This window comes from Ovis aries, chromosome 3 (genome assembly GCF_016772045.2).
Source record: "Ovis aries strain OAR_USU_Benz2616 breed Rambouillet chromosome 3, ARS-UI_Ramb_v3.0, whole genome shotgun sequence".
Taxonomy (NCBI): Eukaryota; Metazoa; Chordata; class Mammalia; order Artiodactyla; family Bovidae; genus Ovis; species Ovis aries.
This window is the reverse complement of record NC_056056.1, coordinates 184080877-184106141: the sequence shown is the minus strand read 5'-3', so window position 1 is coordinate 184106141 and position 25265 is coordinate 184080877. Positions and strand designations below refer to the sequence as shown.

Below are 25265 nucleotides of genomic sequence, written 5' to 3'. Positions count from 1 at the left end.
ATCATCTGCATATCTGAGTTTGTTGATATTTCTCCTGGCAATCTTGATTCCAACTTATAATTCATCCAGTCAGGCATTAACTTCTATATAAGAAGTTATAGAAGTTAAATAAACAGGGTGACAATTTACAACCTTGTCTTACTTCTTTCCCAATTTTAAACCAGTCAGTTGTTCCATGTAAGTTTCTAATTGCTTCTTAAGCCACATACAAGTTTCTCAGGAGACAAGTAAGGTGGTATGGTATTCCCATCTCTTGAAGAATTTTCCACAGTTTGCTGTGATCCACACAAAGGCTTTAGTATAGTCAATGAAGCAGATTTTTTTTTTTTTTAAATTCCCTTGCTTTCTCTATGATCCAGCGGATATTGGTAATTTGATCTCTGGTTCCTCTGCCTTTTCTAAACCCAGCTTGCACATCTAGAAATTCACAGTTCATGTACTGCTGAAGTCTGTCTAGCTTGAAGGATTTTGAGCATAGTCTTACTAGTATTCAAAATGAGTGCAATTGTATGGTAGTTTGAACATTCTTTGGCACTGCTATTCTTCAGGGTTGGAATGAAAATGGACCTTTTCCAGTCCTGTGGCTGCTACAGAATTTTTCGAATTTGCTGGCATACTGAATGCAGCACTTTCAAAGCATCATCCTTTAGGATCTGAAATAGCTCAGCTGGAATTCCGTCACCTCCACTACCTTTGTTTGTAGTCACATTTCTTAAGGCCCACTTTATACTCCAGGATATTGGGCTCTAGGTAAGCGACCACACCATCATGGTTATCTGGGTCATTGAGATCTACAACATTCAGCAAGATTCTTAAGTCTTTCTGAATCATCAAAGTTTAATGATGTTCAGTTCAGTCACTCAGTTGTGTCCAACTCTGCAACCCCATGGACTGCAGCACACCAGGCTTCCCTGGCCATCACCAACTCCGGGAGCTTGCTCAAACTCATGTCCAACGGGTTGGTGATGCCATCCAACCACTTCATCCTCTGTCGTCCCCTTCTCCTCCTGCCTTCAATCTTTCCCAGCTCCAGGGACTTTTTCAGTGAGTTAGTTCTTCACAACAGGTGGCCAAAGTATTGAGTTTCAGCTTTAGCATCAGTCCTTCCAATGAGTATTCAGGACTGATTTCCTTTAGGGTTGACTGGTTTGATCCCCTTGCAGTCCCAGGAACTCTCAAGAGTCTTCACCACAGTTCTAAAGCATCAGTTCTTCGACACTCAGTTTTCTTTATAGTCCAACTTTCACATCCACACATGACTACTGGAAAAACCATAGCTTTGACTAGACAGATCTTTGTTGGCAAAGTAATATCTCTGCTTTTTAATATGCTGTCTAGGTTGGTCACAGCTTTTCTTCCAAGGAGCAAGCATCTTTTAATTTCATGGCTGTTAAGTTACATGTTTATTATTATCATATACTGATTCTTTGAATTTATGTGTTTCAGATAAGACACTGCAATGTTTGTTTAATAAAACATTCCTCTTCACATCCACCCCATTTCCTACTGCAGGATGGGTTTTTTGGTAAGCAGACTCTGAGTCAGAAATTAGCATGAAGAATGCTGCTTCTGGGTTCAACATGTGAGGAAGAAAGGGTGGGCTGAGGCAGAAACTGAGCTCTGATGCTGTGAGTCCTCAGCTGATACTACAGTGAGTTCTGGGGCAGCCCAGGGATCAGGCAAGGATCCTGGCTGGCTTTAGTAGGACGGACAGCCTCAGGGAAGGTAGTTTTTTTCTTTGGTGAGACATTCCCCAAATAGTCAGGGCTGTCTTCAGGAGGTGGGGCTGCTGGGGCATAACCTTTATTGCTAAATGGAGATGGGGTAGGGCAGGGAAGGTGGGGGGAGGGGTGGATGTTACAGTGTCTGTCTCACTGAACTGTGGTATGTCTCACTTTCAAAAATATAAACTCTTATTCCATTAGTCATCTGAGCAGCACTTCACTTAACATTCACTTCTTCAGACTTACTGATAGTGGTGAAGACACTGGTGAAGCAGAAATAGTCCACAGCATTGAGGGAAAGAAGATGGTAAAGAAACTGCTCTCTTTCTTCTTCACAACGGAGAAAAGCATAACGTTTATAAAGCTTCCTAGGAAAGGGACAAACACAAAGTAATAGTACAGTGTATTTTTCCTTATGTCTTCCGCTAAAAAATACTTCCTCTTAGACAAACTATGAGTAGAAACGTCAATCTAGAAAGAGCAGACAATTCATAAAAATGAATGTATATATGTTAATATTTTAACCTACTTAGTAATTAAAGAAACAACCTCCTGTGATTTCATTTTGTCTATCAAAGTAATAAAGATTTAAAATTATGATCAGTGCTGTTGGGGGTATATGTGGGGGGTGGCAGTGAATAACAGAAAGTGTAATCTTCTGAAAATTTCAGAAAAGCAATTTGTTGGTAATATTTAAGTAATTAAAAAATAATTATTCTTTGACTTATTATTTTAAGGACTCAGTCCTAAGGATATAATATGAAATGGCAAAGATTTACTCACAAATGTCCACTTGAATATTATTTGTAAAAAATAAAAATACTGAGTTGGCCAAACTTGAATATTATTTGTAAAAAATAAAAATACTGAGTTGGCCAAAAAAGTTCATTCAGGTTTTTCCAGAGGATGGTACAGAAAAACCAAACAAAGTTTTTGGCTAACCCAATATATCATAATTTAAAATAAAGTTTAGGACTTTCCTAGTGATACAATGGATAAGAATCCACCTGCCAATGCAGGGAACACAGCTTCAATCCCTGGGTCTCAGAAGATTTCACGTGTCACGGCGCAACTAAGCCCAGGCACCACAAGTACTGAGCCTGAGCTCTAGAGCTTGCAAGCTCCAACGAGAGAAGCAACAGCAGTGAGAAGCCCAGGCACCACAACTAGAGAGTAGCCCCCTGCTCATGGCAACTAGAGAAAGCCAGCATGCAGAATGAAGGCTCAGTGCAGCTAAAAACACATTTTAAAAAATTTGTTGAAAAAATAAAGTTTAAGAAGAGTTTTAACAATAACAAAACTACTACTCCCCACATCTGCTATTAATAGCCTATGGTGGATTTTTTTTCTCATCCTATGGCTGAAGGACATTACATTCACAAAAGATAAATTTTTAAAAATATTGACTAGTTGTAATATAATCATCTATATTATAGTGTTTGGGAGATATCTTTCTGGAAAATTTAAACCACTCTGTGTTTCAGATGTTTCATTTCAAATAAGGATTTAATTTTAACTGAGTAAGAAAAAAACTACTGCTCCCTTAAACAGTAACTTTTTATTAAGCACTTACATTTAAGCATTTCTCAAGTATTTCATAGTTATTAATATATCTAATCCTCGTGATCACATGAGAGGTAAGTCTATTAGCATTCTCCTTTTACAGATGAGGAAAAGTGATAAAATGAAGTTAAGGATCTTGCCTAAGGCCATTCAAATAGTGAATAGTAAAGGCAGTATTTGAACTCAGGCATTCAGATTTCAGAGACTTTTTGACATATAAAATGTTATGGTATAATATTAACCTGAAAAAAGGATGAACTGAATTGCAAATACAGTATAATCTTAACTAAGAGAACATGCATAGAAGAAAGTACAGTAGAAAACATGTAAGATACTTAGTAGTTACCTTTATGTAGTAAGATTTTTAAACAATTATCATCTTCTCCTTTGTACTTTGGCCACAAAGGGCAGAAGACTTATCAGCAGGGATAAGGGGTGGGGAGTGTAGTCAGTTTTAAGAGGAGAAGGTCAGGTTCACAGGCTGTACTTCACATCATATACTCTTTATCTAATCCATTCTTTGGATATTAAGACTCATCCTAAAATGCTCCAAAGGATAATGAACTCGACAGTGATACATACAAATTTAAAAATCACAAAAAGGATTGGGTTATGGTAGGATTCCAACACTCTCGTGTTTGAGGTCTCTGCTGAATCCTTTGCATGCCTTTGCTCTACAGAACCCCAAAGCCCTTAATTTTCAAATTAATTCTACTATACGTATTATCTGGATGATGCATTTCATCCAGGTTTCTGATGGAATAAAGGGAATCAATCAAAACAGTTAATAATTAACTAATATGCACTTGACTGGTTTACTGGCTCTACACTACTAAATGTAAGTATTGGTAAGACTCTCAGAGAAGCTGTTTACTATGGACCTTTTTTTTTTGCTACTTCTGGTTTTGTTGTGATGTTCACAATAGGATACAAGGTTTACATAAATTCAACCCATCTTTTGGATATTTCCCTTGTGGCTCAGCTGATAAAGCTTCCCTTGTGACTCAGCTGGTAAAGAATCTGCCTGCAATATGGGAAACCTGGGTTCAGTCCTTGCATTGGGAAGATCCCCTGGAGAAGGGAAAGGTTACCCATTCCAGTATTCTGGCCTGGAGAATTCCATGGACTATACAGTCCATGGGGTCGCAAAGAATTGGACACAACTGAGCCATTTTCACTTTTTGGATGTTACCATCAACCTGTGGGACTACTTCGCTTTTTTTCTTAAAAAGGTAGCACCATCTGCCTCTGGCTATGAAATCTGTACCCTCCCATATACAATCAAATAGGAAGTCATGACATCTGAAACATGTGCCTGTTAGAAAGGAAGACTACATGTGCACAGGAGTGAACAACTCATGCTGAAGAAGGCAGCCTGTCAGTCTATGCAATTTATTTTGTAAGCACACATAGAAACAGAAATGCCTCGAGGCCACCTCTTACTTTGTGAGCAGCTGGTTAGAGAGCAACTGCTTGAGATGCTGGGACAAGAGCTTCTTTTCTAGAGACAATCTTATCCATGCTCGAGCTCGTCCGACATCAGTCTTGATCTCACTCATGTTTTGAATATGCCTAATGAACAGTAAAACAGCAAAGATGTAAATCCTAAGGCTAACGTTGAACTGGGAAAGAACTGAAGAATTACAGCACTTCGCACAGAAAAGTTATTTTCTACTTAGAGGAAACAATAGGCCACGCACCATTTATGCTGATTAAACTTTAAGTGTCCCATCTGAATCATGAAATTACTCCCACATCAGAATTACCATTACAACATGACCATACAGACAATATCCTGAGATAAAGCATTTAACACTCATTTACTCTTTCAGGTTTTATTTTGTTCTTGTTTCATGCTTGCAGATACATATAAACTGGCAATTGGTTATCCCTGACCCTCAGAAAAATAAAAGTAATAAAACAGGCTGAATATTCATGCTCTTACTCAAAATAATTGTTCTACAGTTTAGTTAAGTCTCTGCTACAACTTTAATTCACTGAATCATTTTTCAAATTGCCCTGACAACATCTGGAAAATATGAAATTCCATTTTCTATGGCATTAAAAGAAAAGCTGTATTATACTAATAAATTCAAAATTCTTAAAAATTTTAAAGACTTAGGATACTGTGTGCCCACAAATTGTGTGATCAACCTCCAAATGAATGTTACATATATGTATAAATTGGTATTCTGTGTTGAAGTTGATGCTATGCGCAGCAGGACTGAATTAATCTTCCTAAATGATTCCCCTCCTAGGGGGAAAGACGGATTGAGCAGGAAGGACAAACCTAAGGGACAAGGTAATTACAGAAACAGTACAATGAGTCACTGAAAAGTCTTTGTGATTGTGACCCACCATCCTTTCGATTTTTTTTTTTTAAGTATAGAATGACTTATCTCAGCTGTAATAAATATTGCAGACTCTTTGATGATTCCAGCATTCGGAATAAGGAATAGCCTCCTTGCAAAACACATCTCTCCCCCTGCCCAGTTTTACTGAGATATAACTGACACACAACATATAAGGTACACAACATAATGATTTGACTTATATAGATTATGAAATAATGATCAAAATAGGTTTAGTGAACATCTACCATTTCTTATAGATACATTAAAGACAGTTTTTTTCCTTGTAATTAGAATTTTTATGATTTTCTCTTAACAACTTTCATTTACATTGTACAGCAGTGTTGTCTTGTCATGTTGCACGACAGATTACATCCCTCAGTTCAGTTGCTCAGTCGTGTCCGACTCTTTGCGACCCCATGAATCGCAGAATGCCAGGCCTCCCTGTCCATCACCAACTCCCGGAGTTCACTCAGACTCACGTCCATCGAGTCAGTGATGCCATCCAGCCATCTCATCCTCTGTCGTCCCCTTCTCCTCCTGCCCCCAATCCCTCCCAGCATCAGAGTCTTTTCCAATGAGTCAACACTTCGCATGAGGTGGCCAAAGTACTGGAGTTTCAGCTTTAGCATCACTCCTTCCAAAAGAAATCCCAGGGCTGATCTCCTTCAGAATGGACTGGCTGGATCTCCTTGCAGTCCAAGGGACTCTCAAGAGTCTTCTCCAACACATTACATCCCTACTAAGTACTTAAAACTCAGAGTTTACACTTTTTGACTGCCTTCAGACAATCTCCCTCCACCCCACGTTGGCCTCTGGTGATCACAAACCTGATCTCTTTTTCTATGAACTTGTTTGTTTTTGCAGTATAACTGACCCACAACACTATGTTAGTTTCTGCTACACAACACTGATTTGATTTCTATACATTTCAAAAAGATCACTATAAGTCTAGCTGTCATCTGTCACCATACAACAGTATTACATAGTTATTGTTTATATTCCCCACACTACATTTCATACCTGTGACTATTTTGTTAACTGAAAGTTAGTACCTCAATCTTCCTCATTTATTTCTTTCCTCTCCCCAGACCCCTTTCCTCTTAGCAGCCACCTGTTTTCTGTATCTATGACTGATTATGTTTATTCATTCATTTTCTTTTTTAGATTCCACATATAAGTGACATCATGCAGGATTTCTCTTCACTTAGCGTAATGTGCTCTAGGTCCACCCATGTTATAATACACACATTCTTACTTCTCTCCTTCCCTCCTTCTCTCTCAATCCTTGGATGTAAAGATTTAGCCTCTCAATCCAGGGCACTGACATATGATCAAACACTCTTTTTTTTATTCCTATTTGCTGGTTTAATGACAGAGGACTGAGGTGGGGCATCCTATCTGCTGCTTGGTTTCCAGTGGGGAGGACATTCAAGGAGGACATTTGAGGAAGCCAAGACATGGGGGGCGGGTGCTGGGCAGCCTGGAAGTTCCTTTCAGGGGTGACCAGGAATATCAAATGGCACTGAGGCTGGTGCAGAAGCACTGGGCCTTCCTCCTGAGTTCTGAGGAGCCTGCTGACAGCCATGGCCCACTGAGGCCTACCACTGCCCCTCCCTATGGTCCTCTAACTCCAGTCATCTGGAAAGAGCCAGGACAGATGAAGAGCCACTCTTCTTTCTTCCACTGGGGCTCAGTTTTGAGGACAGAAGCTGGCTCACTGGTTGCTGGGGATGGTCACAGTGTGATTCTCCAGCGCTCGTGGCTGAAGAATGTAACTGGGTCCAAGGCAGCCATGGCACAGCGTGGCCAGAGCCTGGAGCCGGTATTGTGATGCTGATGGTTATGGTCCCAAGGTCCTCCTGAAATGGGGTCAGACAGTGGGAAGGACACAGACAGGCCAAGGTGGGTTGGGGTGGGGACCAGGTGCTCAGGGCTCAGAGCGTGTGGCGTTCACCCACTTGTCGGTCCCTTTGTACTGGAAGCCTACTCTCTTCATCAGCTCATCAACCTCTGCGGGGCCTGGGCTACCATAGATGTAGGGGATGGGCTGGGGATTCTCGCAATCGATCTGGTGCAGCAGTGGGGTAAAGATGCGCCCAGCCTGCTGGAGCTCGCCACTGCGTACAAAGTGCATCTGGCTTCCACTGAAGATGTCCAGGATGAGGTGTGCTCATATGCATCAGGGAGCTTCATGTTCTTGTATCTGTTACTGTAAGTCAGGTCCTGCCGGGGGCCAGCGTGAGGAATTCTGCCCATGGCAAAGGTCATGAGGAAGGAGGCTTGGCATATGCAAAGGCGTGATCAAGCCTCAGGAAACCCCCTGTTCCCGAGCATCTAACCCCAAAGCCAGAGTCTGTTTTATGCTCTCACCTATACCTCTGACTTTACGGGGGGCTCTCCCCCATAACCGTTTCTCTCAGAGAAGGAGTAAACGCGCAGCTCCAAGGCAATAAAAATTCCTGGGTGTGACAAGAGTGTTTCAGCTTACGGACTCCTCTGAAGGTTATCTAGCCCGCCTGTATAGGTTTGTCCGGCCACAGGTGATTGTTTACAGCCTCCCAATCTGAGAGGCACGAGATGTTTTAGACTTATTAAAGGCGAATTCTTTTGGGGAGTTAGAAATTATTAGTATAGTGGGTTGGTTAGGAATTATATTGGTGAAGGGTTTTTCATTTGTTGTGTCAATAATTGCTACTAATTCCCTGCTCTGGGTGGGACAAGGATGTCTCAGGTCAAACCTCTCTGCTGACAGACTAGCTTGTGTGACAGGATTATCCATACTCCTGTCACATGATTGTTTACTACCTCTCAACCATAAACAGCACAGAGTTTTGGAGTATTTTGAGAGTCTTAATTAGCAGAGGACTTTTTCTTCTTGTTGAGTCAATGACTGCCGCCAGGCCTCTATATCCTTAGGCACCTGGGAATATATTAATCAATGTATTTGGAATATAGCAAAGGAAATATAGCAGTTTTTGATGTTAGCAATACTAGACTTTTTGAGTTAATGGATTTTCTCTTTTGTAATAGATCACTGTACTTTGTTATAAATCACTGCGTCCTTGCTATGTAAAAATGTAACTTTATCATATCTTAAGACTAAATAGATCTTAAGGGGAGCATTGGTGAAAGGATTTTCATTTGTTGGGCTGATGTTTGCTGCTAAATCTCCATGTTCCCTACTCTTATAATGAATATAACTAACATATAGGAGAAATAAGTATTAACCTTTAAGCATATAGGAGAAATATGTGTTAACCTTTAAGACTAATCATGTTAACCTTGGGTTAAATAAATTCCTCTCTTGATTGTAACTCACTACACCCTCACCCTATAGGAATGCAACTTTATTTGGAGGGTGGTGCCTGGTTTAAGAAAAAACACCCTTGGAAGAAATAGGTTTTTTTGGTTATCAGAAAGAAAGGATCATAAAATGTAAGCAGGTCTCACTCATGGCCAGAAGATGTAATATCCCTATGACCTTTTTTTTTATACATTTATGTGAAGCACCTGATTTTGATAAAGGTCAGGACTGCTGATCCCCACGTGACTCTGTATTCAACCCTATGTGTAACAAAAGGTATATAAGCAAACCCCAAAATAAAGAAATCGGATCAGTTTCCGGAAAGACTGATTCCCCCATGTCGCTTCTTGCTCCCGTTTTTCTGGCTGAATTCCCATCTGGAGCATGGATGCTATTCCACGTAATCCAAATTATTCAGCCTCCTTTTCTCCACTAATCTTCCTACAACACTATCCATTTCTAATCTCTCTATATCTGTGATTAAATATGTATTTTTCCAAAGACGCCGACTCCGTCCCCCCACCTTCGAATCACCCTGGATCCACCGGGGCTGGACCCCGGCAAGGTCCAGCTCTGACTCCTCAGGGCTGAAGAACATGCCAGGCTTCTTGGTCATCACCTTGGCATACATGGCATCCTTGGGCTGCACACGGATTACCAGTTCATTGCGTTTGCATTGCTGCTAGAAGACATCACCAGCCATGTTTAGGAACTGCAGACACACCTTGGTTTTATGCTAATTCAGGGCTCTGCCGCAGCACAGTATGAAGGGCAGCCCGTCCCACCTCTCATTTCCCACAGAGAACATAAAAGCCGCAAAGGTGTCAGTGGTGGATCCACGGGGCACACTGGGGTCCTCTGGGTACCCTCTGGTGGCCTCACCTTCTTCAGTGGAGTTCTCCATATACTGGCTCAGGACCACATTGCTCACCTGCACCTTTGATATACATTTCAACACCTTGACCTTATCATCATGGATGTCATCTGAGTTGGTGTAGGCGGGCTTCTCCATGGCCACCAGAAGAAGCTCCACCGGCCCTCAGTGCCAAATGGCTCCTTGAAGGCTCTGTGTAGGCAATGTTGTCATGTTGTCATGGTTCCAGTTGGGGCCTGAAGATCCTGTTGACAAAACCTCAGCACCATGAGGTTCTGGACCACCTCCTTGCCCAGGTAGTGGTCGATGCAGTAGATCTGGTTTTCACAAAACAGGGAGGCTGTGTAGTCGGACAGCTGGTTGGAAATATGCAGGTCCCTCCCAAAGATCTTCTCCATGATGATACGGTTCTGTCTGGCTCACACAGGTGTCATGGATCTTCTTGGTGACGGTCCTGTAGCCGCTGGGGGGCAAGGCCAGGTAGAAGAGGCATTGGCCTGTGGACCCTGGTAGAGAGCGTTCATGCCACTGTTGAGGTGCTCCTAGGAAGCCAAGTCATCATACTGGCTGGCCATGTAGGAGTTTGGGCAAAGAACTCCTCCAGCTTGGGCTCCTTCTCTGGAGTGGGCTCACTCTGCTTGCAGATGTTGGCCACTGTGAAGTGGGAGTGGGTGTAGCCCACAATGAAGGTATCTTTTGGCAGAAGCCATCCTGGAACAGCCACCAGATGGTGGGATAGATCTTCCTCTTGAAGAGGATATGTACATATTAAGATATATTGTCCCTGATTGATGGAAAGAATCACTTTGGTACAGCTCTTCCCGCAGTATCCCACACGCCTGAGTCCGGCTCAGAGCCACCTGCTCTGCCATGATGCTCTCTGTGCTGGGTGCCTGGCTATGGGTCACCTGTGGTCCCCAGTATTGCCCTTCCATGTCGGGGATGCCTTGTGAGTCCTCATGTGTTTGCACGTGTCCCTCCCCCCGCCACTTCCTCCTGAGGTTTGGTTTTCTCATGTGTCCTGGGCAGAGGGTTCCATTTCTGCAGTGTGGTCATGCCCCTCAATCCCAGTTGTGGGCCAGCCTTCTTCAGTGTACCCCCTACCCCTTGCTAAGGTCACCTGCTCAGGTCAAACCAGCCCTATTAGGCAGTCTCATGGTGGCTATTCCCCCAGCAGGGGCAGGGCAAGGGAGGCTCGCAGCTGCAGCTTCCTGTATGGGGCAGACTCCCTGGCGTCTGATCAAACACTTTTGATAAACAAAATGTAAAATAAAGCATTATCACATCACACGAGAGGCTTATAGAAGTGGCTGAAAAACACATCAGAATGAGGAGATAAAAGAAAATTCTGTTGACATTTTCGTGTTAACCAACTTCACCTCATCTCTAAGAATTTTTTTCAGAAATTATGACAGACTTAATTTATCTTTAAAGGGCTAAGACCATTACACGTGGTCACAAATGAGGAAAACTGGGGTCAGGCAAGCTCCATTTACACCCTGATTATGGTGGTGGCAGCAGGGGTGGGCACTGGACAACCCACGTGGGCACAGCCAATATGAGCCTAGGAAACAGCATTGGTTGTTCCTCAACCCTGACATTGCCCAGATGAAACAGCTGACTAAAAGCAACACTGGGAAATGCTCAGGTATGTACTACTTAAAGTTCCACAGTACTTATAAGGTCCCTCTATGAGCTCAGTGCCGGATAAGAGTTCACAGGATCCAGGAATACCACGCTGTCAAAGTGTATCCACCCAAAATGAATCTACATGAAGTTTGGTAAGTACTTATGTTGTATAATCTTTCCCTAAGTATTCTTACTGCTCTAACATAGTAAAATCTACTGAAATTAGTTTTATGATGGTCTTAAACTGCAGACATAATAGCTCAAGAATGTCAAAATGGGATATAATAATTTGAAAAACAATGTATGGTTAAGGAAAATGGGCAGGACTGGAATACATAAAGTAAAACGTATTTTCTTTACGTAGCTATTAGCATTCCCCTCATAAAAATGTTTGCACTATTTTTTTTTGGCAGGAGGCACGGGCATCAAGAGATGAGGCCACCAGACTCTTCTCAAACCCTTTGTTTACTGGCACTAGGGAAATTTCTTTGCCTAAAAGACTGCTTCCTAATGTAATTAATTGCTTTGTTGCAGAATCTTCAAAAGCTCACAGGATATCACCTGAATTGCTCAAGCCTGCATTCAAGGCCCATGAAGCCTTGGCCTCAACATATTTTCCTATTAAAAAATTCTACTCCAAGCAGTTAACTCATAGACTCTGTGTTTTATTACCTGAAGTACTTACTTTTTTTGAGCTTCCTTATTTGATTCTATTCATGTTTGAAATCCCAGCTTCTTCTAGAAAGCTTTCCTTGACCTTGACAGCCTTCAATGATCTAATTTATGAAGTTCTATAGTCTAATTTGCATTTATCATGCACTGTCTGCTATTTTATCATTTTCTCCTGGTATACATATTTCTCATTTTGACAAAAGCTTCCCGAGAATGACGAGCCCAATACTTACTAGCCTTGCATCCCTGTTTGTTCCCTATAAGGCCTAATGTATATTAGAAGCTCAGAAAACTGTTGCTTTGTAAAAGTCTGTGTCTAATTTTATGCTTTAAAACAATTTATGCTGTTATTAAACTTTAAATCTTTTAAAATTTTTCTGTATAGTTATACCATTCGAATCTGTTTTTAATTGGAATAATTTTTATTATAGGTAACTACAATGACATTCATCATAATATTCTAGAAGTTATTACTTCTAAAATAGATCCTGTTAATTCACAGTAAAGTATACATAGTGTGTGGTTTAAATACCTTATTTACTTTATGCGTTTCCAGCCCTGGTACAAAGCTTTCTAATTTTCATGTATTCTGTCTTACCTGATTGTCACAATATCTAGTGAGAGGGAGACCATCATTATTTCACTTCAAAGATGAGGAAACTGAGATTCGTCGAGACTAAGCGACCCACCCAAGATCTCAGAGGTAATACATATTATTCTATAGATGCCACTCATTTTCTACCAAGCATTTCTTCATGGTACTCACATTCTTGGAGAAGTTCTCCCTTTTCAGACCCAGAAGAAACAACTCCAGGTACCACCATGACTGGTGCTCCTTATCCGTCAGCTAGAACTGAATGGATAAGCAGCATCTACCTGATCTAAGCTGAGTCAATCAGATTTTCTCACACAAACTGGAAAAACCAAGTCAGTCTTTGCTGAATGCTTCAAATAAGACAGGTGTCAAGGCCAGGGCTTGGGAGAGCATGCTCACAGTAAAGCAGAAAAGGAGGGAAAGGGGCAGAGGAGAGGAGAAGCACACACAAGTGGAGGTAAAAGCAGGGACAATTTACTTCCAGTGAGATGGACAAAGCTGTTTCCAATCCAGCAACAATTCTTGGGCTTGGATTCTGGGAAATCCCTTGCATATCTCCCATAAAGTGAAATGAAGTTGCTCAGTCGTGTCCGACTCTTTGCGACCCCGTGGACTGTAGCCTACCAGGCTTCTCCGTCCATGGGATTCTCCAGGCAAGAATACTGGAGTGGGTTGCCATTTCCTTCTCCAGGGGATCTTCCCGACCCAGGGATCGAACCTGGGTCTCCCGCATTGGAGGCATACGCTTTAACCTCTGAGCCACCAAATCCTCCCATAAATCCTCCTTTTTCCTGAAGCTAGTTTGAACAGGCTTCTGTTGCCTAAAACTGAATGATTCTTGAGAGTAGAAGCAACTAAGTTTGAATCCACATTTCCCGAATCCAAAACTGGTCTTTATTTCACTGTTATCACCAGTGAAAGCCAGTAATATTTATTAGAGAAATTAAGGAATTAGCCAATTTTAGTTTAAGCCCACACTCTGTAGTCATAAAACTTCCTCAAATATTCTTTCCTAGGGTAACAAAATTAATCATGCTTATTTTAACCTTAGTGGAGAATACAGCTGATGCTCACAAGCACATATGCAAACATTATTTATAATAAGATAAAAGTGACCATCCAGTTTACTGTCAAGTAATTTATTCCCATCTTTATAGGAAAATCAAATACTTCTAAGATATACTTAAGACATCCTGCTCATTTGTTGACATATTCAGAGTATCTATACTTAGATAACAGTACTAACAATCTCCTCAATCATGTAATATTCTACTATACCCCTCATTATTAATTACATTTTGTCATTAACAATAAAAGTTGGTTTGAATGTCTAGATGATATATGCATAGCTACTCTGGAAAGAAATTAGTAATAATGATAATGGCATAGTAATACTCCTCTTTTATATGTAGATAATCTGTATAATTATTTATTGTCCCAAGCCTTTCTCTTTGGAAGAAAAGAAATCATTCTATTATTGACAGTACAGTGATACCTAGGATCTATGAAAGTCCTGGGGAATTGTCAGAGATACTAAGATAAAGGGGATAGCCTGTAGACACATCTGTCCTGGACTCATGCCAGCTGCTGAGCAATCTGGTACCAAGACTCTTGACAACCACAGAGACTCAAAAGTCTCTAAACTGCCCATGTCTTTGCCTCAAGACAGAAATTTGGGAGACAGGAGGTACTGGCAGGGCATGAGGCCAACAACATGTGAACTCTGATATCTATGTAATCTAATCTTTAGAACACAATTTTTTTTTGTTTTGTTTATCTGTCAAAGTTTAGCATATTACTTAGGTATTTCTCTTTAAGGAAAAAGGTCCACATGAACTATCTAGATTGCAACTAGGGATTACAATGAAGATCTTGCCTAAGAACTTAGAAACAGAAATAAGCACATCCACTGAGATGTAAGTAAATATATTATGAATAAGGGGCTTCCCTGGTGGCTCAGTGGTGAAGAATCTGCCTGCTAATGCAGGAGACTAGGGTTTGATTCTTGGGTCTGGAAGATCCCCTGGAGAAGAAAATGGCAAACCACTCCAGTATTCTTGCCTGGGAAATCCACTGTAAACTTAATACTTTTTCCTCTGTAATTAATAAATTCTTGGGGAAAATACTTTTGAGACTATGCAAATATTCTTGTTTCAGCTTAGATGCTTCAAGCACTGATTTTTCTAATTCATTCTTCTACATTAATTGGAGTGCTTCTGTAAAAAAGCTGTTCCACTGTATTCACTTAACTATTTATATAGGAAAAGGCTCTTGGATATTCATTTTATTACTACTGTAAATTACTTTTTTTGCTCAAATTGTTTCAGCTTTGGCCATTTGGAGCTCTTTCAGGCTGGCTCCTCTATGTCTTTATTATGTGATCCCATACTTTCTGATGGAGAAGGCAATGGCAATCCACTCCAGTACTCTTGCCTGGAAAATCCCATGGACGGAGGAGCCTGGTAGGCTGCAGTCCATGGGGCCGCTAAAGAGTCGGACGCGACTGAGTGACTTCACTTTCACGCATTGGAGAAGGAAATGGCAACCCGCTCCAGTGTTCTTGCCTAGAGAATCCCAGGAATGGGGGAGCCTGGTGGGCTTCCGTCTATGGGGTCGCACAGAGTCGGACCCGACTGAAGTGACTTAACAGCATACTTTCTGAGCACTTCCTTACTTTTTGGCCTTACCAAAGATGCACTTGGTTCATTCTATATTTTCCCTTCCTCAGTTCCTGGAATCAATCACTTCTCTAGATAGCCATGGTTCCTTTCATTGGAAAATGGTATCCAGAATCCAATCTGTGGGCACTAGCTGTGCTCACTATTGCTGGGGTATTACTACTTCTAGGCTCTCTCAGTGGAAAGAGCCTGGAAATGTATCAGTGATTGCCCAGAGTAGGAAGCTAGGAGAGGGGCTGATGCAAAAGCAGTAGCACAAGGGGGTGATGGAACTGTTCTGCATCACAATTGTGTTTTTATGAAAACATATACGACTACACACCAAGAATGAAGTTCACTGTATATACATTTAAGCAAAACCCCAAACAAAAATCACTAGGATGTGAAGGAAACCCCAAATGGAATACAAGGTAACAAATAAACCTAACACTGTTACAAATGAATAATAAGACCACACTGAAGGGAGTGGAGAAAAAAAGAAGAAACCTAAGTTTTGGAAAACAGTATTTTGACTGGATACTGAAAGGTTAATGACAAAACTGAGCTGTGCAAACACTGTGCTTAGTTAGTACCTCTGTTTCTTACAGGGGTGTGAGGCAGCAATTTCAAAACTACCTTACAGGTTACTCAAATAAGTGAATATATTGCGGATAATGAGACCCAGGTTTCTCATAGTTTGAGAAAAAAATTACAAATAAGGGAGAAAGCTAGAATGATCCCTGTGGTACAGAATTGGAATCAGGGATATCATTATGAATTTATGGTCATAAAAATACACACACACATACAAATAAATATAGAAACAGAAATAAATATAGATGTATATGTATGCATGAGTGCACAAACATACATTTATTTCCAGGACAATTTTGAGTGCTTTACATTTATTAACTCATTGAATATTTATACCAAAATTTTTAAGAGAAACACTATTATTTAATAGGTGAGGAAACTGGGAATATGAGCAATTGCCTTTGGCCACAGAGCCTAGTATGTGGCAGAGTTAAAACAACAACCCTTGTGGGCTGGTTCCACAGTCTGAGCTCTCAATCAGCACGCTAGACCGCCTTTTATCAAATGAAGGGAGTTTATCAAGGCTGGACACCCCTCCCCAAACAAAACCAACAACATAAAGGAGATAAAAGTAAATATGCAGGAAACTGGAAGGAGTAGGGTACCCTTATGTAATGTGATCATCTCCTAATTAGGTTTTAGAAGTTTGGTCCTTGAGGTCACTGCTGCAAAGCTCTCAACAATCATCACCTTAAACTGATGGCTACTGTGAAATCAAGGCATAACACATGTGGTTTTATGTTTCCATTAAGAGAGGGGGAGTGCATTCCCCTCATAGTTAGAACTATTCATCTCTTGCTGACCTCAAAAGGAATCATAAGCCACATGAGGACAACTACATTTCATCTATCAAGCAATAAGAGCACTTAAGATATAAATATGAAAATGGATTCAGAAAACAAAATCCAACATTTACTAAACTCTTAGGATAAGCCAAGAACTTCTTGAAACTTTTATAATGGACTAACTTGTTTAAGTCTCATGAGCTAGACAACTGTTTTTATCTTTATTTGAGAGAAAGAATATGGGCAAACTCTGGGAGATGGTGAGGGACAGGGGGAAGCCTGGCGTGCTGCAATCTATGGGGTCACAAAGAGTTGGACACAACTTGGCAACTGAACAGCAACAAGAGAAAGAAAAACTGAGATAAAGAGAAGTTACAAAAAGTGCCTGGGATCACACAGCTTGTGTGAAGTCAGGATGTGCCACTACAGGATTATGATGCTACTCATAAAAGTTATGCTTTTCAGTTGTAAGCCTTTGACAAATCAAATAAACATCAATAATTAAATGTTGTAACATTAAACCCATATATTTTAAAAGTTAACTAAAAAGGACCCAAAATATTCAAAAGAAAAAACTTCTGTCTTCCTCATTCAATAAATCTATTTTAGGTATGTTGATACCTCTTAAAACTAGTAATTGCATGTGATAATTTTCAGATTTGCATTTGCTTCAAGGGAAATCTACGTGACAGATATTTTTCTGCTGAGTAACTTGCTATTATTTGCAGATTTTTTGGTTTATATCTGGGGATAATAAGAATTTAAGGATACTAAAAAAGAAAAAAATAGAACAAAAGAAACTGTAAAATAATTTAGGGATATTTAAAAAACTCTTCTCCATTGCATTTTGCCTTTGGATTTAATGTCAGGAAAATCATAACAGTACAAAATTAAAATAAATGAGATTATAAAAAATGTTTTCTTCAGAATACATAGGCAAAACCATAGTCACAGTTATTTGAGCAATTTATATGAAAACCATGAATATATCAAAAGTTATCACCATATGCTAGCACATATAACAAATACCTCATGTCTTGGATAAGAGAGACCCTGAGGGTTGGCAACATAACTCCTGAGTCAGATTTTCTTCTTTCTGGTCCAAGGGCAACTATGTAGAAAAATAACAGCAAAGTATTAGAAAAACAACAGTAAAGACTTAAAACAAAATCTACATGGTTCACATTCCACAAATAAGTACTTTGAAGCTATTTTGATATGAACAAATGTTAAAGATAATAGAAAAGCTCAAATTTGTTTACCCAAATATTCCTACTTTATGATTACAGTAAACTAGCTATTTTCTTCCTAGTTAATATGGGGCTTTATCTGAAAATTTTAAATGAATCATAAGAACCCACATAGCAAATAAGACAATGTGTGTACATTTTGGCCAGAGGGCCAGTCATTTTCTAAAGTTATCATTCTAATAGTTCTGAATAACTACAGGAAAGCAGTGTCTGTAAATTAACCTAAGTACGTGAATCATCTCTGGTCTCGTTAGCTACAATCATAGAATTTTCCTTTCGAAAAAATGTTTACAAAGAAAAACCTGAGTTTGGATTCTTTAGTCTGAGAAGTTTCTACGTCAAGTTCAGAATCCAAGTAACAATATGTTTATCATACAAAGTGAGTAACCTAAATGGACAGTTAGAAGTATAATGTCTATGAGTCATTCTCTTATGAAGCCTGAAGAGCTAACATTTATGTAAGAAGGAAAGATTATTCTTTTATGTAACAATGGCTAAACAATCAATTAGTGGCTAATATATTGTAGTTGGGCTTCCCTGGTAGCTCAGTGGTCCCAATGTGGGAGACTCAGAATCTTCCCTGGGTCAGGAAGATCCCCTGGAAAAGGAAATGGCAGCCCACTCCAGTATTCTTGCCTGGGGAATCCCATGGACAGAGGAGCCTGGTGGGCTGCAGTCCATGGGGTTGCAAAGAGTCAGATACGACTTAGGGACTAAACAGTAACAATATTGTTGGAGTGCTCAATCTCACTGTAAGTGAGGTTCTGTGGAGTTCAGTGCCCTTTATTTCTATTTCCTTATCTGTAAAAGAAAACTAAATTGCAACATAACACTTCGCAAATACATCATAAAATGAGAATTAAGGATGAGGGTTTTCACTGTACATTAAACTTACATTTTCTCAGTTTTTAGACACATTCTACTTTCGGGGGCTAGGGTACAATATCAGAACACGTAAGTTTATATGAAGCTGGCACTGAAGGAAGACAGGGAACATTTTGGTGGATAAGGATCTGCAAGATTTTGGCACTTGATGCAAGAAGCTCAACTGATACTTGGCAGGTATAACATAAGTGAACATTGATGGAGTTGCCACGACAAAAAGAATGTAGCCGACCAACCTAAAGGCAGTTCTTTTGAGGGCCTGCCGTATCAAATAGGTAATAAATAGGGCATCTGTCTTGGCAGTCTGTGGAGGGAGTTTTCGATGGGTCACTGAAAACACTGGTTGATCTCAATACCCAACAGGTAACAGACACAAAAGACACTATTTCAGAGATTTGCAGGCAATATGCTGTTTGTCTTCCTGTTTGAGACTATTATTACCACTTAAGTGTGTTAATTAATGAAAGAACATCCCTCTTATTGGAGAGAAAGTGAAATGCCTCAGAGAATGCCTCTACATCCTAGATGATTAGACAGCATGTAAGATGGCCGCACATGTGGTAAGAAATGGGTTGAGAAGAGAAAAAGAAAAAGACTATGAGGCAGGAAAAAGGGGCTGAGTTACCATTATCTGGCAACTTGACCAGAGGAAGACAGGACTATAGAAGGAATCATGCCTCAGGGGGGCAGAGAACAAGTGAGGTACTAAATAACAGAGGAGCTTGACATTTAAAAAAGCAGCAGCATCCACAAAAAGAACATTCACAGGTCTAAGCATGTTCTAGGAATCCTATTTTGGAATCCTCTTTCCAAGCCACCCTTCACTGATCAGTATTCCTTTTAAAAAAATATATATATATATTTTTAATTAGAAGGTAACTGCTTTACAATGTTGTGTTGGTTTCTGCTGTACAAGGATGTGAATCAGCCATAAGTACACATATACCCTCTCCCTCTTCAGCCTGCCTCCCATTCCCGCCATCCCACCCCTCTAGGTCACCACAGAGCACCAGGCTGAGCTCCTAGTGCTATACAGCAACTTCCCACTAGCTATCTGCTTTACACATGGTAGTGTAGATATGTCAGTACCACTTTCCCCTTCCCCCACTGTGTCCACGAGTCCATTTTCTATGTCTGCATCTCTGTTCCTGCTTTGCAAAAATGTTCCTCAGTTCCATATTCCTTAAACACACAATATACTTTTTCATGTCTTCATGCAATTTGTTAAAGGCTTTTGCTTTTACAGTGTTTCTGTATTTTTCTCCTTGTTTATGGCCTGCTTATCACCTCAGATTGAGAGCAGTAGAGCATAATGGTTAAGAAGATGGTCTTCTCAAACCCTACAGAGGAATTAATAGCTCACTGACCTTGGGTAGGTCATTTAACCCCTCTATGGTCTGTTTCATCACCTGCAAATTGGGGACAGTCACAATACCTACCTTATTCAAACAGATGTAAAACACTTATAACGGTGCCTGGCACAAAGTAAACTCTCAAAAGAAAAAAAAAAAAGAAATTTAGCTTTAATTTTGCCTCTGTGTGAAATCTTTCCTGAATATACTTTCTCCCCTAGGCACACTGTTAGGTAAGTTATTCCCTTTCTCCTGTGGGACTTTTAATACTGAACCTCTATCACAAACCAATCACAATTTAACACTTCTGTTACTCTTATTATTAAATTACATGCCTCTTGAGGCTTGGTCATATCCTATTCTTAGAATATCCAGCTGCTACTGCTGCTAAGATGCTTCAGTTGTGTCCGACTCTTTGCGACCCCATAGGCATCAGCCCACTAGGCTCCTCTGTCCCTAGGATTCTCCAGGCAAGAATACTGGAGTGGGTTGCCATTTCCTTCTCCAACGCATGAAAAGTTAAAAGTGAAAGGAAAGTTGCTCAGTCGTGTCCGACTCTTAGTGACCCCATGGACTGCAGCCTACCAGGCTCCTCTGGAGGCCCCCTCAAAATGCTGAGCAAATACTCATTGAGGAAGATAAGATTATTTAGGGCCAGATGGCAGAAGCTTAAATAATGAGTTAGAAACATCTAGAAATCCTAGGGAGGGGAAAGAGATTTTGAAAAGAAATGATATGCTTCTCAGTGCTTTTTTTTTGGCCACATGCTACGGCATGTGGGATCTTATTTCCTGACCAAGGACTGAACCCGCATCCCTGCAGTAGAAGTGCAGAGTCTCAATTACTGAACCTCCAGGGAAGTTCCCTACTGCTTTTTAGTCAGTTAAGCAGAGTGACAGCGTGACGGGGTGTGTGTGCACTTAGTCCCTCAGTCACCTCTGACTCTTTGCGACTCCATAGACTGGAGCCCGCCAGGCTCCTCTCTGCCCATGAGATTCTCCAGGCAAGAATACTAGAGTGGGTAGCCATTTCCTTCTGCAGGGGATCTTCCCAACTGAGGAATCAAACCTGGGTCTCCTGTACTGCAGGCAGATTCTTTACCATCTGAGCCAGGGAAGCCCAGTGTAATGGTACAAATGCTACAAGGCAGATGAGCTAGAAGTTGTTTCAGAGGCCAGCTTGTAGATGAACTAAGACAGTGGCAGCCAGTGAAAACAAAGAGGAGAAATATGCAGTGGAATTAAATAACTAGATTAAGGGTAAGCAAGACTCAAGAGTCAAAACAATATTAAGTATGAATATAAACTGTTTTACTATATAGTATTCCATAATCATAACTTTCCTTTATTTAATCTTGATTTTGCAAATAAAAAAAAATGAGGCTCAAAGAGGTTAAGATATCTGCCCCCCAAATTCCATTAATTAAAAGGGGTAGAGTATTCTGATGTCATGTCCAGTGGACTGTTACATTAAGGATGACTTTCTGGCTTGCCTGACTGAGAAGAGGATTATGATGTCATTAAGTGGAACTGAGAAGAAGGAAGAAAGTACGATTGGGACAGGAGGGAGAGGTGCTAAGATAATGAGTTTGTTTCAGGATGAGTTGAGTTTGAGGTCCCACTGGGCTATGGATGTCTAGGAACTAGGGCTGGAGATAGAGATTTATGAAAAATCTGCTAATGGGACAGATTGATGATAACAGTACATTAGCTGTCAACAAAAAGATGCTGATGTCCTAACCCCCAGTACTTCTGCAATGAATGTCTGTTGATCAAGCCATCCCGTTTGCGGTCCTATATAATGGCAACTGAGGGAAATTAATTAATACAGTATTTTATTACTAAACTTTGGAGGAAAGTTTAGAAGCCTGTGAACAAAAATGCAGATTAGGAATTAAGGAATGAGGCCATAGTTTTAATCTAGAGATCTAAAATCTAAGAAAGTTTCCATGAAGTCTCTTCTAGACAGAATAAAAATTTATAAACTATTCAAATGTATATTTCTATTAGTATTTCTTTTTTTTTTTTCTGGCTACACCACACAGCTTGCAGGATCTCAGTTCCCACCAGGGATTGAACCTGGGTCACATCAGTGAAACTCTGGAATCCTAAACACTAGTTCAACAGGGAACTTCTTAGTATTTCTTAATTCACTATACTCAAATGCAAAAGGCTACTTTCTCCTTCAATACAAATACTGGTTTAATACTCAGCCACAGAAATGTCCTTTGTATTCTGCCTGCAAGAATGCTACCGCATAGACAGCAAGTACACAGAGCATAGAGACTGCATGTATTGTTTTATAGAGTCATAATATACCCATGGGCAGGTAAGTAATTAAAGACACTTTTGATGTAAGACCTTTAAAGAGTGACTCCAAATTCTTGGCTAGATCTAGAATAAACCATTTAAACCATAAAAACCATTTAAATAGAAACAGTCATTTCTATTCCCTTCTGCATTCTACCTCCCTCCTTGCCAACTGTTTTAAAAGTGCATTTAAAGTTTAGTTGAAACTTATCTGAGGATGCAAGGTTTGGAGACAACACCCATGTCTAAGCTGGTCCACATTTTAAAGGTAGAAACTTTGGGGTGATATATCAAGAATGGTCCTCTTTCTAGAATCAACTACATTCTGAGATCCTCTCTCTAAAACAGGATTTCTAACTACTAGGTACAGTGACTTGGTCAAAATTTGATGAAGTCAAAATTAAGACAGTTTTAAAAGATATGGAGGGAACTTAAGTGCACATTACTAAGTGAAAGAAGCCAATCTGTAAAGGCCTCATACCACATGATGTCAACTATATGACACTCTAGGTAAGGCAAGACTATGGAGACAACTAATTAAAAAGATCAGTGGTTGCCAGGGGTTAGAGGAGAGGGATGGATGAATAGGTGGAACACACGATTATTAGGACAGTGAAGTTACTCTATATTACACTATAATGGTGGATCCATGTCATTAACACGTATCTGTCTAAACCCATAGTACGTATGACACATCAAGAGTGAATCCTAATGTAGATAAACTATGGGCTTAGGGTGCTGATGTGTCGACGAAGGTTCAACAACTGTAAGAAAGGTACTACTCTGATGGAGAAGCAGGATAATGAGGGAGGTTATGCATGTGTTGGGGCGGAGAGTTCAGGGGAAATCTCTGAACCATCTGTTCAATATTGCCATGAACCTAAAACCGCTCGAAAAATAAAATCTATCAAAAAATTTAAGGCAGTCTACCCTGCTATGGTCCTCTTGCTAACACAGACTTTTTCCATTCTTCTACAATCCTTAAAATGTCTGATTCTTGTTTAGGGCTGCTTCCTGGCTCAATGCTAGTAAGAGCTGTGTTCAAATCCACTGTGAATCTCCAAGGACCTGGAGGATCTTTGCATAATATGAAGACACATACTGTTTACTGCCATTAGTTAGGAAGCTAAGTAGTTGGCAAACAAACTATTTTTTTTGGAAAAAAACAAAACACCAGATTTAAAATCATTAAAGTCAGGGAACTGCTAATTTTTGTATAATTAGAACATACTGTTTCTCAATAATGACTTTTATTTTTAAACTGATGTTTTTATATACATTTCACACTGTCGTATTTTTAAGTCCTACACTGTCATATTTTTAAGTCCTAACTTCATGGGCTGAATCATCACAAGTGTTAGAGCAATATTTATCAAATCCACCCCTCCAAACAGACAGTAAATTTGATTTCAAAAGCTACACAGCTTACATTAATCCTACTTAGGATCAGTATAATATTTAGCTTATGTTTATTCTTAGATCACCGGCCCTTCACTGACACTTGGCAGTGCAGCACAATGACCGCATGAGGCTTTGACACATTCTGTATTTCTGAGCCCTGACTTGAGTTTTACTAGTGTCATTACTGACTGCCTGAAGCGCCCTGCAAATGGCTGAGTCTCTGGTCTCTAGCTCAACCACCCATGATTTGGTTATTCAAAGCCATGAACTTCCTGGTGTTGCCTGGTAGCTGCTCACTCTAACAGATGGACATTCTCACACGCCTGTTTAGTAGAAGTCAAATGCCTCCCTGCCTAACAAAGCTTGGTTTTTGCAACATTTCACACTACAAATGGTCCTAAGAATTTATTCTAATTAGGGTAAACTACCTTAAATATGGTCTTATGTCTGAATTGCTAAATTTTCCATGAACTTGGGTAAATATTAGAGATAATTTCAGATACACTAATGCATTTTTACTTTTTCAATAGGAAAAGGGACAAACGGACACTAGAGAATGCTTTTAAGCTTGATCTCAATCATTATAAACACAGTTACATTATGGGACATTAGAACTTTGACATTCTATTTAGAGGAGGTCCAGGGCAATGGCACCCCACTCCAGTACTCTTGCCTGGAAAATCCCATGGATGGAGGAGCCTGGTGGGCTACAGTCCATGGTGTCGCTAAGAGCCGGACACAACTGAGCAACTTCACTTTCACTTTTCACTTTCATGCACTGGAGAAGGAAATGGCAACCCAATCCCATGTTCTTGCCTGGAGAATCCCAGGGACGGGGGAGCCTCGTGGGCTGCCATCTATGGGGTCGCACAGAGTCGGACACGACTGAAGCGACTTAGCAGCAGCAGCAGCAGCAGCAGCAGCAGGGCAATGTAGTATCCAGTTCCTATTCCTAGCTGTCTCATTGGATACATTGAAAAAGCAGGTTTCCAATAATAAATACCACTTTTAGAGTAGTATTGCCCTCTAGAGGCAGTGAGGGGAATGGAAATAGTGTGCTTCAATCATACTTGCAATGCTTTCTTTTCCTTCTTTTTCAAAAAATATGTATTTTTTTGGCTGTGCTGGGCCTTTGGCGTGGCACATGAGATCGTCAATCCTTGTTGCTGCACGTGGGATCTGTAGTTGTGGCATGTGGGATATAGTTCCCTGAGCAGGGACTGAACCCAGGCCCTTGCATTACGGGCATGGAGTCCCAGCCACTGGACCACAGCGAAGTCTCTGCAGTGCTGTATTTCTAAAGTTAGTGGTTGGCTT

At 40.4% G+C, this 25265-nt stretch overlaps 1 protein-coding gene and 1 pseudogene across 2 annotated transcripts in view; both read right to left on the bottom strand.

The window, feature by feature from the left end:
• DENND5B (DENN domain containing 5B) overlaps positions 1 to 25265 on the bottom strand; it is a 224857-nt gene that overhangs the window by 16988 nt on the left and 182604 nt on the right. For both annotated transcript variants that reach the window (XM_042247295.2, XM_027967785.3), the window contains 3 exons: positions 17781 to 17862; positions 4731 to 4859; positions 1971 to 2092 (listed from right to left, as the gene is read on the bottom strand). In XM_042247295.2, the coding sequence (XP_042103229.1) occupies positions 1971 to 2092; positions 4731 to 4859; positions 17781 to 17862 (333 nt within the window). The remainder of the gene's footprint in view (positions 1 to 1970; positions 2093 to 4730; positions 4860 to 17780; positions 17863 to 25265) is intronic.
• Positions 6793 to 17648, bottom strand: LOC105611933 (glucose-6-phosphate 1-dehydrogenase-like; annotated as a pseudogene).